At 42.1% G+C, this 14,546-nt stretch overlaps 1 protein-coding gene across 1 annotated transcript in view; it reads right to left on the bottom strand.

The window, feature by feature from the left end:
- map1b (microtubule-associated protein 1B) overlaps positions 1–2,276 on the bottom strand; it is a 31,092-nt gene extending 28,816 nt beyond the window's left edge. Inside the window, exon 1 of the mRNA XM_017698512.2 lies at positions 1,907–2,276. Within this exon, the coding sequence (XP_017554001.1) occupies positions 1,907–2,102 (196 nt within the window). The 5' untranslated portion in view covers positions 2,103–2,276. The remainder of the gene's footprint in view (positions 1–1,906) is intronic.
- Between the last annotated feature and the right edge of the window lie 12,270 nt (positions 2,277–14,546).

The raw sequence follows: 14,546 nt of genomic DNA, 5'->3' as shown, positions 1-14,546 counted from the left end.
ACACCCAAGAACTGTCTCATCCCTGACATACATCACAATCCAAGCCAAACCAGTAAACCTAAGTCTAGTATCTATATTGACTGACTTGGTCTTATAGAAGCGGCTCCATTTCAGCACCATCATACCAGCATTTGGATTCTAGAAGGGACTGGATGATGTTTCCTATATGACAAACTCATATAAACCATGATATATAAAACATACATTCAAGTCAGGAGGATCTCAGCTGAGATGCAGCAATCATGAGCGCAACAGAAATGACAGCTAACACTGAGTCATCACAATGAAGCAACAACAAAGAAAGAATGAACAAATAAGAAGATTGGCCCCAATATTAACGCCTACACTTACGTATTTAGTTTGGCTGTTAAAATGAAATGACTGCATGCACTCATTTCATGTTTGGAAGGTTCTTTGTATGCTGAAATGGTTCTGATTGATTATGTACATGGTTCTATACAGAGAGAATGTGTATATGGTTCTATACAGAACTTTTATTGACTTTTTTTCTGTATAACACCAAAAACAGGTTCTTCTATAGTCACAAGCTTGACATCATAACAATAGCAGAACCCTTTTTGGTGTTATATCATGGACTATTTTAAATAGGTTCTACCCAGAACCATATATAACGCATTCTCCATCAAACTGAAGAAAGATTTCACCAGGCAAAGAATTATGTTATGCAGGTTAATGGTTCTTTAAGCGTTCGTGGTTCTGTACAGAACCGTTGTCTTTACTAAAGAACCGTTGAAGAATTGTTTTTTTTAAGAGTGAGACCCCCTTTGCGTTTTGCTAGCTCACTGTTAGTGAGGCCTCCAGAGTCGGTGGCACAAAAAAAGCGAAACGCCCTTTTTTCCCTGGCAGAAAGACCCTCCTGACTTTCCGTAGGGACCGCAGTGCGGACCGCGCCACGCCTACATGCCGGTGCTAGAGAAGAGGAGAGGAGAGGAGAGGAGCAGAGGCTGAGGAGAGGAAAAGAAAAGAGAAGAGATGAGGAGAGAGGAGAGGAGAGGAAAGGAAAGGAAAAGAGAAGAGAGGAGATGAGCAGAGGCTGAGGAGAGGAAAAGAAAAGAGATGAGGAGAGGAGAGAAGAGGAGAGGAGGCTGCCTCCGTGTAAAACATCTGTACAACTTTACAGTGCATCCACCCACAGAGAACCTCGGGCGCGTTAGCGAGGCCTTGTTACGCTTGACAGGTCGAGCAGGTTCAATTTCACCTCGTTAAAATGTTTCCTGTCGAAAACGCGTCTCGTTTGTCAAGACGCCCCGTTCAAACCGAAAGTCCGCAACACAAAACAAAGAGCTGGAGCTGTTGCTCTGTGGCTCGTCGCAGAGCCCGGTCGCCATATAAATGCCCCCACACCCTGAAATCAGGGTGCAGAATCATGCTCACTGCGGGGGGCGACGCGCCACTGAGAGCTGCGTCACACCTGGATCACTTTTGTTGAGAAGAAAGGGGGCGGAGGGCGCGGGTGGCGTGATGGCCTTCTGTTTGATAAGAGGTCCACCAGCCCTCGCTGATGTGAGCCAGGGAGGGGCTGCGGACGGCTTCTCATTAAACTCGCACTTGAAAGCAGCCCGAGTAATGAACGGGCAGCGGGGCGTTTGTTTTGGCCACCTGTGGCCAGTCATGCGCATAAATGCCGCAGAATTAGGATTGTAGTTATTTTCCGAGCTCAAGGTTAGACTGCGGTAGCTATGTGAGGAGACAACTGATGAGGCTGAAGTTGGCTTCCTATTCGCGTTTCCGTCCCACCTTAAATGGGGCAGCTACATTCTGGCCGCTATGTAGGCGTCAGAATGTAACCGCTGCACTATTTAAGGTGGAACGGGAAAAATGCCAATAAGAAGCGAACTCCAGCTTCGGAGACAATCCGAAAATCATCATTCCGCAGTCCTCCTACCTTTCTCTATGTCCGCAATGGCACACTTCAGATGTTCGGCCGTGACCAGCTCCCCGACGACCACCAACAGGTAAAACCTGCCGTCGTCGAAGTGGTGCGCCGAGGCGGCGGTGGGCGATGCCATGTTGCCGGCTCTGGTGCCGCTGTCCGCGCAGAAGGACTCTGCGGTGTCGGCTGATGCCACGAGCGTTGCCATCCTCACACACCCTCACATTCACACACACATACACGCACGCGCCTGCTTGCTCTCTCGCACGCGCGCTCGCTCTCCTTACAGCGTGGAGAGCTGCTGGTGACCAGGCGAACAGCGGGGCGCTCTAGGAGGGGTCGACGCTTTTATACACACACACAAACACACACAAACACACACACACACACACACACACACACACACACACACACACACACCGCGTCTTAGTGGCCGGGATGGGGGAGCCTGCTCCGTCAACCAGCTGATGTCATCCTCCAAAATTCCCCAGCAGCTCACCAGTCCAGACAGGAACGACACTTTGGTTGTTGTTTTTTGTTTGTTTGTTTGTTTGTTTGTTTTTTCATATTGATATGGAGTATTATAGCTACACAACACGATTTACTTTTTGACATTTCATGTTTTTTTAGGATCAACAATAATATACTTTAACTAGAAAAGTGCATTTCCTGAAGAAAATGCAGGGATTGCGCAACTCATGCTTGCTAGGCTGTTGCTAGGTGGTTGCTATGGTATCCCAGGTGATTGCTAGATTAAGATTAAGATTAAGAAATCCTTATTAGTCCCACAATGGGGAAATTTCAACTCCACATTTAACCCATCCATGAAGTGAAACACCACATACACACTAGTGAGCACACACACACTCGGGGGCAGTGAGCACACTAGCCCGGAGTGGTGGGCAGCCCAATCTGCAGCGCCCGGGGAGCAGTTGGGGGTTAGGTGTCTTGCTCAAGGACACCTCAGTCATGTGCTGTCGGCTCTGATCGAACCGGCGACCTTCCGGTCACGAGGCTGGGTCCCTAACCTCCAGCCCACGACTGCCCAAATGCAGATGGCTAGATGGCTGTTATGAAATCCCAGGTGGTGGCTAGGGTAGGTAGTTGATATGGTATTTCAGATGGATCAAGGGTGTTGCTGTGCAGTTGCTATGGTATCCCAGGTGGTTGCTATATGGTCATGATATCCTGAACGGCTAATAGGGTGCTATTACTGGACTTGTGTTTTCGTAATATAAGCTGGGTGCACAAAACCTTGCACCCCATTCATTGTACAAAAATCATACATCATCCAAACATGCCATTCCCAATCACACCAAACATCCAGAGTTATAACGGTGTCAATATCTTGAAAACCACGTGAGGAGATACCCAGCACACAAAAATCCAACAGAAAAACAAGAAAATCAAGAAGAAGACTGTTGGATAACAACAGTGTTGCTGTGCAGTGTGCATTTACTAACTATATTTAGAATTATTCTTTATTATCTTCCTAGTAATTACTTACAGCTAAAAAGGGTATGCAGGATTAGCATCATGTTGAGAAGAATTATAAGATATTATTATGAAATTTGGCTTTATTTTATTGAAAATATGGACTGCAAACATTTGCTGAATCACATGTTAAAGGGGCACTCTGCTGTAGAGATGCTTACTCACATCCTACAGTAGAGCCTTATTTTCCTGTTTAAAGACTAGGAATCCCCTCTGATGTATCTTGAAGGTAGGAGGAACTTTTGAAAAGCTGTCTTCAGATCATCTTTACAGTGGAGTGAATGGGATATGCAAAGGACAGAAATGACTCATCAGATGAGGAGGATGACAAGCTAGGAGCTATAGCTGGCTATCTAGATAGGCTACTTTCACTTCAGTTTGGCTGAAAGGGTAAAAGCTTGTCTCTGTTGGTCATTTTGTGCTACAGAAAGATAGAATCTTTCTTTATGATAGAATCTTTTCTTTATGGGTTTGTATGATGACTGTGGTCAGTGTTACACTATTGCTAACTTGGTATTTTTGTAGGCCTCTAATGGTTAGCTGCATTCTGTATTTGGGTAATGCATGCTGGATATTGTAGTGCAGAGAAGAATGATGATTAAAAACATGAAATAAAACTGAATTCTGTCAAACACATGGGGCTGACAAGACAGTGTGATGTTTCTGGTGGAGAAACGCTCCGTTGTCCTCTGCATGTTTTTCTGGGTAGCATTTATTTATTTATTTTTTTTTTTACAACAGACATTTTTCCAAAGCAGCAGTATAGAAATCTAGATCCAGAGACCTATGAGACTGTCAGTGGCGACAGTGCCAATAAAACATGAAGAAGAAACAGAGAACAACCAAGAGTCAGACACAACTTGTGCCCATTTTTATACAAGTATTATTAGCATAAGGTATTTAGCTTTATATCTGTATCAATATAAAACATTTTTCCATTTAGAAGCTGACAAGAAGACATGGCAAGTAGATCCAACAGTGCACCTTTTCTCAGTTAATTGATTAAAATATATTATCCATCCATCCATCCATTCATCCATCCATCCATCCATCCATCCATCCATCCATCCATCCATCCATCCATCCATTATCTTCCACTTCTCTGGGGTTCGGGTCGTGGGGGCAGCATCCTAAGCAATGAGGCGGAACCCGCACTGCTCCTCCTGGATCCGAGGTCGACTATAAGCCGGACTATCTTCTCCAGTACCCCTGCATAGACCTTACCAGGGAGGCTGAGGAGTGTGATTCCCCTGTAGTTGGAACACACCCTCCGGTCCCCTTTTTTAAAAAGAGGCACCACCACCCCAGTCTGCCAATCCAGTGGCACCGCCCCCGATGTCCACGCAATGTTGAAAAGGCGTGTCAGCCAAGACAGCCCGACAACATCCAGAGCCTTGAGGAACTCAGGGCGGATCTCATCCACCCCTGGAGCCTTGCCACCAACGAGCTTCTTAACTACCTTAGCGACTTCAGCCTCAGTAATGGACAAGCCTATTCCCATGTCCCCAGACTCTCCTCACTGGAAAACGTGTCGGTGGGATTGAGAAGGTCCTCAAAGTATTTCTTCCACTGCCCAATGACGAAGATCAATCTGACAGGTTCTTCTGCCAGACGTTCCCAGCAAACCCTCACTATACATTTGGGCTTGCCTGGTCTGACCGGCATCTTCCCCCACCACCTGATCCAACTCACCACCAGGTGGTGATCAGTTGACAGCTCAGCTCCTCTCTTTACCCGAGTGTCCAAAACACATGGCCCCAAGTCCGATGACACGACTACAAAGTCAATCATTGAACTGCGGTCTAGGGTGTCCTGGTGCCATGTGCACTTATGGACATCCTTGTGTTCAAACATGGTGTTTGTGATGGACAAACTTTGCACAGAAGTCCAAAAACTGAACACCACTTGGGTTCAGATCAGAGAGGCCATTCCTCCCAATCACGCCCCTCCAGGTCTGGCTGTCATTGCCCACGTGAGCGTTGAAGTCCCCCAGTAGGACAATAGAGTCTCCAGGAGGAGCACTTTCAACCACCCCTCCCAAGGACTCTAAGAAGGCTGGGTACTCGGAACTGCTGTTCGGGGCATAAGCACAAACAGTCAGGACCCTTTCCCCAACCCGAAGGCGTAGGGAAGCTACCCTCTCATCCACCGGAGAAAACCCCAACATACAGGCACCGAGTCGAGGGGCTATGAGAAAGCCCACACCTGCCCGCCGCCTCTCACCATGGGCAACTCCAGAAAAGAATAAAGTCCAGCCCCTCTCAAGGAGATTGGACCCAGAGCCCAAGCTGTGTGTTGAGATGAGCCTGACTATATCTAGCCGGTATCTCTCGACCTCGCGCACCAACTCAGGCTCCTTCCCCGCCAGTGAGGTAACGTTCCAAGTTCCAAAAGCCAGTTTCAGCAACCGAGGATCAGAACGCCAAGGCCCACGCCTTCGGACACTGCCCGATCCACAAAGCACCGAACCCCTACTACTGCCCCTCCCATTGGTGGTGAGTCGATGGGAGGGGGGACTCATGTAACTCCTTCGGGCTGGGCCCGGCCGGGCACCATGAGTAAATGCCCGGCCACCAGACGCTCGCTGGCGAGCCCCTCCCCCAGGCCTGGCTCCAGGGTGGGGCCCCGGTAATCCTGTTCTGGGCAGGGTACACAAGTCCTGTTCTTGTCTTTTCATAGGGGTTATTATGGATCACACTTTGTCTGACCTGTCACCTAGGACCAGTTTGCCATGGGAGACCCTACCAGGAGCTTTTGCTCCAGACAACATAGCTCCTAGGATCATTCAAGCACGCAAACCCCTCCACCACGATAAGGTGGTGATCCATGGAGAGGTAAAATATATTATTTACGTTTAAAATATAATTTTAGTCATCAGCAGGCAGGTTTGGCAGGTTACAGTTCAAATTACACTGAAGTTTGCCAGACAAATGGGTACAATTAGTTGTAGGCTACTGAAAATATTATACATGTTCTTGAATACAACGAAAACTCTTTGCTAATAAAAAGAACAGCCAACAGCCTTTATTCTGTCTTTGTTCAAGGCTTCTACTCATATAAAGTCTTTAGTTTTAAAGTGAAGGAGTTATATTACAAATTCTAGTCTGCAGTTTATCCAGAGGGAACAGACTGATGTTGAATATGAAAACATAGAAAAGCCCCCCAGAGGTTCAGAAACGCTGGTTAACAGTCAATGTTCATTCCAGTTACATGAAGTGGCATGTAAAGCTTTCTTGAATCTTGTCTTCACTGTCTCAGGCCTACATGTTGTCCTCATTTTCTTGTAATGTGTTTTGCGAAATAACAGTAAGATGTAAAGGAGCTCTTCTAATCTAAGAGCACTGCACTGGTGCACTGGCTGCTAATGTCTGATCTGAGCACAGCACAGTGCAGGGTGATTTTCTGAGTCCTTTTGACATCACATCAGGCAAGGAGCCAAAGTACAGATTCTGCTGGCCCATGGTGTCTGGGGGATGTTCTGGAACAGCACTGCATAGCTGTGGCTTCTTCAGCTTTTATAATATTCTCAACATAATTAAAGCGACAGTTATTAAAAAACAAACAATTTGAATTTGCACTTTTTTGTCTTTAACCCCTTAAAATCCCAGGCTTTTTACATGCTTAGGCTTATTATTTAGTAACTGGGACTTGCAAACAGGCTGTTTTTAGGTTATAGAAATGCATAATAAACTTCACATCCTCTGTTTAAATAGTCAGAGTTCCAGTAGTGAGATCCAGGTTCTTATGTTTACGGTTAGATAAAATAAAAGGTTTTCTTTTGCCAAGGCTTCCAATATACAATGAACTCCTTCATGAAAATGAGCTAAGAAGAATATGTTAAAGCACACATATGATGGGTGACATTATGGTTTTAAACATAAGTGTAATTTGCTTTAATAACATTTTTTAAACAATATTGGCATACAAATATTGTTATTAATATTTGGTGAAGCCTCTCCTGGCAAGAATAACACCACTATGCTGATTTTGTAATACTTAACAAGGTTGGAGAACATTTGTTGAGGGATCTTGGACCACTTTTCCGTGGTCACATTTCCATTTCCATTATATTTTTGTCTCTTCGCTTGTGGACTGCCCTCTTAAATTCATACAGAGTTTCAGTTTGAATCTGGAGACTGACATGGTCATTGCAAAAAGTTTGATTCTGTGATTGCACAATAAATTCTGTGTGGATTTTAGTGTGTGTTTGGGGTCATTATCTCTCTGAAAGATCCATTCCTGGCCAAATTTCAGCCTTTTTGCAGAGGCAGACGGATTTAGGAATTCATTACTCATTTGGTTTTAACAAGAGGCCCTGAACCACTAGCAGCAAAGAGCCCCAAAGCATCAATGATCCATTCTCATTTTGCATAGGGGAAGTACACTCATGCATTCTAGACCTGGCAAATAAATATGAGCAATAAAAATAAAATATTATTTCTCCAAATATGCAAATTTATTTGGTTTTGCACCATGCTTTTTTGAACAATACACTATTTTTTAAATAAAATAACACTCTTGTAAGAATGATTTCTATTATAAAAATAGTAAGAAATTTCCCCAAACATTTGCATCATTGTGTATTGTTTTTATTAAATGATTGTTTCTGCACAGTTTATTAAGCTGTGGTATTTTTTCTGGAGTGAACAGTAGATTAATGGCATGGAGGTGGCTTCTAATTGTAGCTTTGGAGATTGGTGACCCCTAGATGCTGCAATTTTCTGCAAATCTACAAGTGTGATTCCTGGAGAAAAGTTTTCTTCTTTATCTATCATCCTTACTGTTAATGGGGGTAAAATAAACAAGCATCCTCTTCTAGGCAGGTTCTCTACAGCTCTTGTTTTAATGATATTAATTATAGGCCTAACAGTGGATGGGGACATTTTCAGGCATAGTTTTTATAGCCTTTGCTTCTTTTGAAAGTCAGTATCCTTCTGTTTAATTTAATTTGTGCATTCTCTGTTCCCCATGCTAATGAATGACTAAGGGAATTTGTCCTCTGTGTCACCTCATATTTATACCCCAGTGAAACACAATGACATAGATGATTTCTTATGATTTCCTGAACACTCTGGTGAACTTGAAATGAGACAATTCTTCAGTTATGTTCCCGCTAACTGTCACCTAAAGTCATTCTATCTTTTGTGTTTAATTCAACTCTGTATGAACAAAAGTCAGCTGTATGCTGTAGTCCACAGCCATTAGCCTACCAAGACACTTCCTGAAGAGTCAACTAGGACATAGTTAGACTTCAGGTAGGTTTTTTTTTTTTCTTCATGTAGGAGTGTTTGCAGTTATGCTTAGATAGCGTGACCTAGCATTAGCAAAACTTAAAGTGGCACCAGTTATACCTCCAAACAAGAATATTGGTGGGTACATAGGAGCTGAACCTGATGGTAAAATTGACAAAACATTAAGACCCATGTGTTTCAATTTGACTTTGTTTGCAGCTGAGCATTGAAAATATGACCAGGGTCAATGAATTTTAGATCAACTACGTCCAACTACTGCTAATAGTATTTCACAACCGAATATGTTTCACAGCACAACTAGGTTCAAAGATTTATTTCTTCCACATTATATTCCTTGCCCCTTTTTCATGCCTACACCTGCACCAAGTCTTTGCTCTTTCATGTCTGTTGTCTATTAAATGCTTAATTTATCTTAAAATATGTGTATCTATTCTAACTCATGGAAATTCTCTATACACATTGTGTGTTATTACATCATATTATATAGGTAGGTGTTTGCATGATATTACCAATGAGTACTATAATGAGAATCAGAATGGGTTTATTTATGGATTTTATTTGGTATTTGCTTGTTTGTTTTTTAACACTCATCAATGGAAACAATCTTGTCAAACTAAAAACAACTGATATATCGATGCTGTTTTTTCCAGAGCAGGTACAGGTATGAGTACACATTTTTAAGAACTCAACAATATTGATTCCAATGCCATAATGAGTGAAGTAATGTAAATGGGTGCCATGTACCTTAACAATTAAATAAAATCTAGTTGATTTTAAATTAAATACATTAGCTTGGATTAGAACAGTGTTTTGTTGCATGTCAGAAAAGAGGGTCTGTACAGCTGTAAGAACATTTCCAAGTCGCTGATTATCTCTTGCAGGACAGTTAAATTAATAACTAAATGAAAGGAGTATGACACAGCTGTAAAGTCACAAAAACTGTGTGACTGTGCAAAAAGGAGACTAGTGAAGGAGGGCAGAGACCTATGCCAAGCCTCAGTGGCTGAGACTGGAGAGACTGTTGTCCGGGTGCTTCACAAGTCTGTAATTAGTGGATTCATGTCCATCTAGATTTTTTTGTGAAACTGACCAATGGACACTCAGGAAATCACTAAGGACTTAACCAGCACATCAGTAAACATTCTTCATTCAATCAAAATGAGACATGTGGAATGTGAAAAATTTTACAGATGCTTTGGAAGTTTTGGAAAGTAGCTATGAAGATAACAGAGCATTTTGATATGAAACGTTATATGCAAATTTAAGAAGACATGCAAAAATCGAGAAAATGCCCATTGACAGGTTGAACACACCATCCCCACCATGAAGCATAACAATTAACACAGGTATACAGCCAAAGCTACACAGAAATGGTATAAAATAACAATGCTAATATCCACCAGTGTTAATATAGATTCAATAAAGAATTTAAGGCTGGACTTGAAAAAGGCTTTTCACTCACAATTCCTCATGCAACCAGAACTTGAGCAGTTTTTCAAAGACGGATGGAGAAAACTGAGGCATCCAAATGTGTAAAAGCTGATCCACACAGTCTCATGGCTGTGATTTCTGCCAAAGGTGCATTTACTAGCTTACGCTGCTTTAGTGAGAACCCGCTGATGGTGATCTGGCACTGGCAGCATGAAAGCCTTTTGAAGGGCGGAGAGAGAACAGAGAGAGGCAAAGGGACGAGCAGCAGCTGTGATAGACTGACTGAGGTTTTGGAAAAAAGGACTGAAAAGTCTAGTTCTGAAGCCACTGAAAAGGGTCCAGCGTTGGTTTTGGTCGTGTTTTGTTTGTTTGGTGAAGGAAAATAAAGTGTCAACCCTGCCTCCAGCGTCCTTCATGAACCTGGGGTAGCACATGGCATGCAACAGTTGGAGACCACCATTTATTATTACACTATATATCATTGGGATAAACGAAGAACAACGTAAATGCAGTTAAAAGGTAACAAGAATTTTCTATTTCTAGCAGTTGATATTTTTGGAACTAGTTTAGAGAACAAAGTTTAGTTCCAGATTTCTCTCCAATGCAGCACTTGATTTAACCTCATGAAGCATCGATTAATTATTATGGTCTGGATAATAATCTAGTTAGTTATTGTGGTCTGGATTGTAACTACAATTATTACTGAGCTGCCATGATGAGAGGTTTGAAAATGGTTAAATGAACACATTGACATACATACTTATTTCACTAATGCCATTTATTGCAATATAAGGCATATTAGGCATGAGCAAAGAAGTGCTCATTGCCCAGATAGATAGCTTTAAATCAGTACTACATATTTAAATTACACAAAGACTCAACAGCCAAACCAAATATCATATTTTTCAATAGTGTGTCCACCTTTTGCCTTGTTTTGCCAGACACAGCCTCAATGTTTAAGTATAGGCTGAAAACTTACTTGTATAGTCAAACCTTTGGTGATTAGTTTTCCCTGTCAGATCTAGACCTGACAGAGTCTCTTGCTGCTCTGTTATACTGTAATCTATGATCAGTCACTCATTACAAAACTGACTCTGTGTTTTTCTTTCCTTTCTTTGCTGAGCTGAATAGCTGCCCCATCCTGTGTGTCTGATGCTGTTGCCTCTTCTGCCTTGATCGGGTGCCACTGCTCGCCAGCCTTGTGGACCGGCTTGACCACCACTGAGCTTCTTGTTTTCAAATGCTGTGCGATCCTCAACCTCAGATGCTGCTTTTTCCCCCCACTTTTTACTATAATACTGTATACAAATAACGTTTGCTGTCCGGTGTCGACCGTAGGAGGATGGGTTCCCCTTCTGAGTCTCGGTTCCTCTCAAGGTTTCTTCCTCTTTAGGGAGTTTTTCCTTGCCACTGTCACCACTGGCTTGCTCATGGGGGCTTTGACCTGGATTTTCTTTTCTTTTTCTCTCTGTAATACTGATTGTCCTGTAAAGCTGCTTTAAAGCTCTGTTGTAAAAAGCACTATATAAATAAATTTTGCTTGCTTGCTTGCTATTACATATTCCATTCTGAGATACCTTTTTCAGTACTTCAGAGATAGGCAGGGATAATCTTCCCCACAAAGTTCAGTCTTAGAAAGTGATTTCATTCTCTGTTTCTCATGATCCAAGTAATCAAAAACACATTCAGTGATGTTGAGGTCTGGACTGGGTGTCCATTACTCAGTCTGTTGTTCTGAGAACATCAGCAGCTTCATTATGTAATTCAGAAAAATGTTAAAACATTTACAGTTCCTGTAAAGTTATTTTGAAGGTTTTCCTCTGACAGCAGCCATATCAGGGTTGGGATAGCCACTGAAAAATTGGTAGTTAGCTACTTTGTAGCTACTTTCCCAATATATGTAGCTAGCTACAATTTGCTACTTTTCCAGAAAAAGTAGTGGCTACTTTTTAGCTACTTTCAAAGCACGACTGTCAGAATGTTTGTCCACCTGACACACCAAACAAGCCCAACTGACAGTGTCACCAAGACACTGCAATTCATCATGTGTCAGAAAGAAACATACAATTGAAAAGCTGCAAATATACAAAAAAGATCACCAAAAGTGTAACCAACAATCAAACTTACACACCCAAAGGAGTGATATCCAACAAACATTTCGACTAAGTAAAGGAAAAGTCAATCATTCCAGGTTTTTCCTAACAAAAATCAATAAAAATAACCAAATACAGACCAAACAATTTTGTGCAAAGTATTGTCAACTGTTAAAAATAAAACTGCTCCAATTTAAACATTTCAGCAAGAAATTTACAGACATGAGTCCTTTGTTAAACTTCAGCCTCAAAATTTTTATCAGTGACCCTGACTCTGCAGAGTACTATTAGGAATAGTCTACTATGAAAATGTTTTTTCCACATTAGCTAAGGCCAGAGGTCAGCAAAACACGGCTCTTTCACTGCCCTGTTACGGCTGCACAGCAGAACTAGCTTTTTAGGTAAAATAACAGTCAGCTGTGCTGTTCTAACACAGTTTTAACAACAAATGGTCTTAAATGCTGGAGTTAACATACAACTGCTAACAGGGCCGTGACTAGGATCAGAACTTTTGTGAGGTACATTTTGCAGAAATGTTACGTCTGATTGTGATTAAAATAACTACCAAATATGAGAATTACAGCAACATTAAGTTTCTCCTTTTGTTTTTTTTATTATATCCCTGCTTCTTTTTACCCATCTATAACTGTTCTGCACCTTTTTCTTTCAATTGTTCCTTCTTCATCCCTCCATTCTTCCATAAACTGCTATTAATGTTCCATAAAATTATTTAACTTAAATTGTCTGTTTAAGTTTAATTAATCATTTAACTATTTATTTATGTTTATCTTCAGCTAAAAAATACATTAAAGTTACATTAAGTCAGGTGACAGTTTCAATTTGATTTTACTTCATTTTCCACTCTATCTTTGCTTGTCTCTTGGCAGCTACTCACATAGTTAATGAGACAAAATATGGTCTAATGTACCTGCTGATTTCTTCATGTTTGCTACATGCCTTCAATATGCTGGTTAACAGTGAACCTTCATGTTGCTTGTAGTCTGTTATGAGTAAGTAACACAATATAACTTTCATTTTACATCTAATCACTAATATAGCCCTCTATGGAGCCTGTAGCCTAAACTGAGCAGCTACTGGAGTTAGACTAAAGCATGCTGGTTAAGCTAGCAACATTATGAGCAGTCCAAGCAAAAAAAATTAGTTTTCATTTTACAATCTTAATAAAATTAATAAACTCTCTGCTAGCTACATTTTTGCCACAGTGATGTTATGTCTTACATCCTGTGTGCTGCATATCTGAACATCTCAAGAAGTCAGTTACTCTGGTTCTCTGAGCTGAGCAGTGTCTAGTACAGAGATAAACAGAGCAGGCAGTTCAGTCTATGGCCGAGCCACAGTTGTACTGAGGTCAGCTGAGAACCTCTCACTGTTCGCTGTGTACTTTCATGGCTTTTTGAATCTCATAAAACCCTGAGATACTTCTGAGGAGCTCGGGGTCCTAACAGTAGTTACGAACATCACATGCGCTGATTACTGAAGTAAATGCGGACAGCAATGATTGATAAGCGGTGATTGGAGCGTTGAGAAAATAACACGGAGCTTCGACATTCTCCCGTTCCACCTTAAAGAGTGCATCGGCAACGTACATTCTGGCACCTCAGGCACCATTTAAGGTGAAACGGGACAATTCGAAGAAGCTTGTGAATGAGAATCTGACTTCAACCTGGGAAACAGTCGGACGTTCAGAGACATTTTACATTTTAAAGTTTGACTGATGTGCGAGTGATCGAAAAAAAATACTCAAAAAAATAAAGGGAACACTTAAACAACAAAATATAACTCCAAGTAAATCAAACTTCTGTGAAATCAAACTGTCCACTTAGGAAGCAACACTGATTGACAATCAATTTCACAGCTGTCGTGCAAATGGAACAGACAACAGGTGGAAATTATTGGCAATTAGTAAGACACACTCAATAAAGGAGTGGTTCTGCAGGTGGGGACCACAGACCACTTCTCAGTACCTTTCTGCTTTCTGGCTGATGTTTAGGTCACTTTTGAATGTTGGTGGTGCTTTCACACTTGTGGTAGCATGAGACGGACTCTACAACCCACACAAGTGGCTCAGGTAGTGCAGCTCATCCAGGATGGCACATCAATGCGAGCTGTGGCAAGAAGGTTTGCTGTGTCTGTCAACGTAGTGTCCAGAGGCTGAAGGCACTACCAGGAGACAGGCCAGTACACCAGGAGACATGGAGGAGGCCGTAGGAGGGCAACAACCAACCCAGCAGAAGCTACCTCTACTTTTGTGCAAGGAGGAACAGGAGGAGCACTGCCAGAGCCCTGCAAAATGACCTCCAGCAGGCCACAAATGTGCATGTGTCTGCACAAACGGTTAGAAACCAACTCCATGAGAATGGT

The sequence above is a fragment of the Pygocentrus nattereri genome, chromosome 23, assembly GCF_015220715.1.
Source record: "Pygocentrus nattereri isolate fPygNat1 chromosome 23, fPygNat1.pri, whole genome shotgun sequence".
NCBI lineage: Eukaryota > Metazoa > Chordata > Actinopteri > Characiformes > Serrasalmidae > Pygocentrus > Pygocentrus nattereri.
Note: the sequence above shows the minus strand (reverse complement) of the source record. Positions and strands in the feature narration are given on the sequence as shown.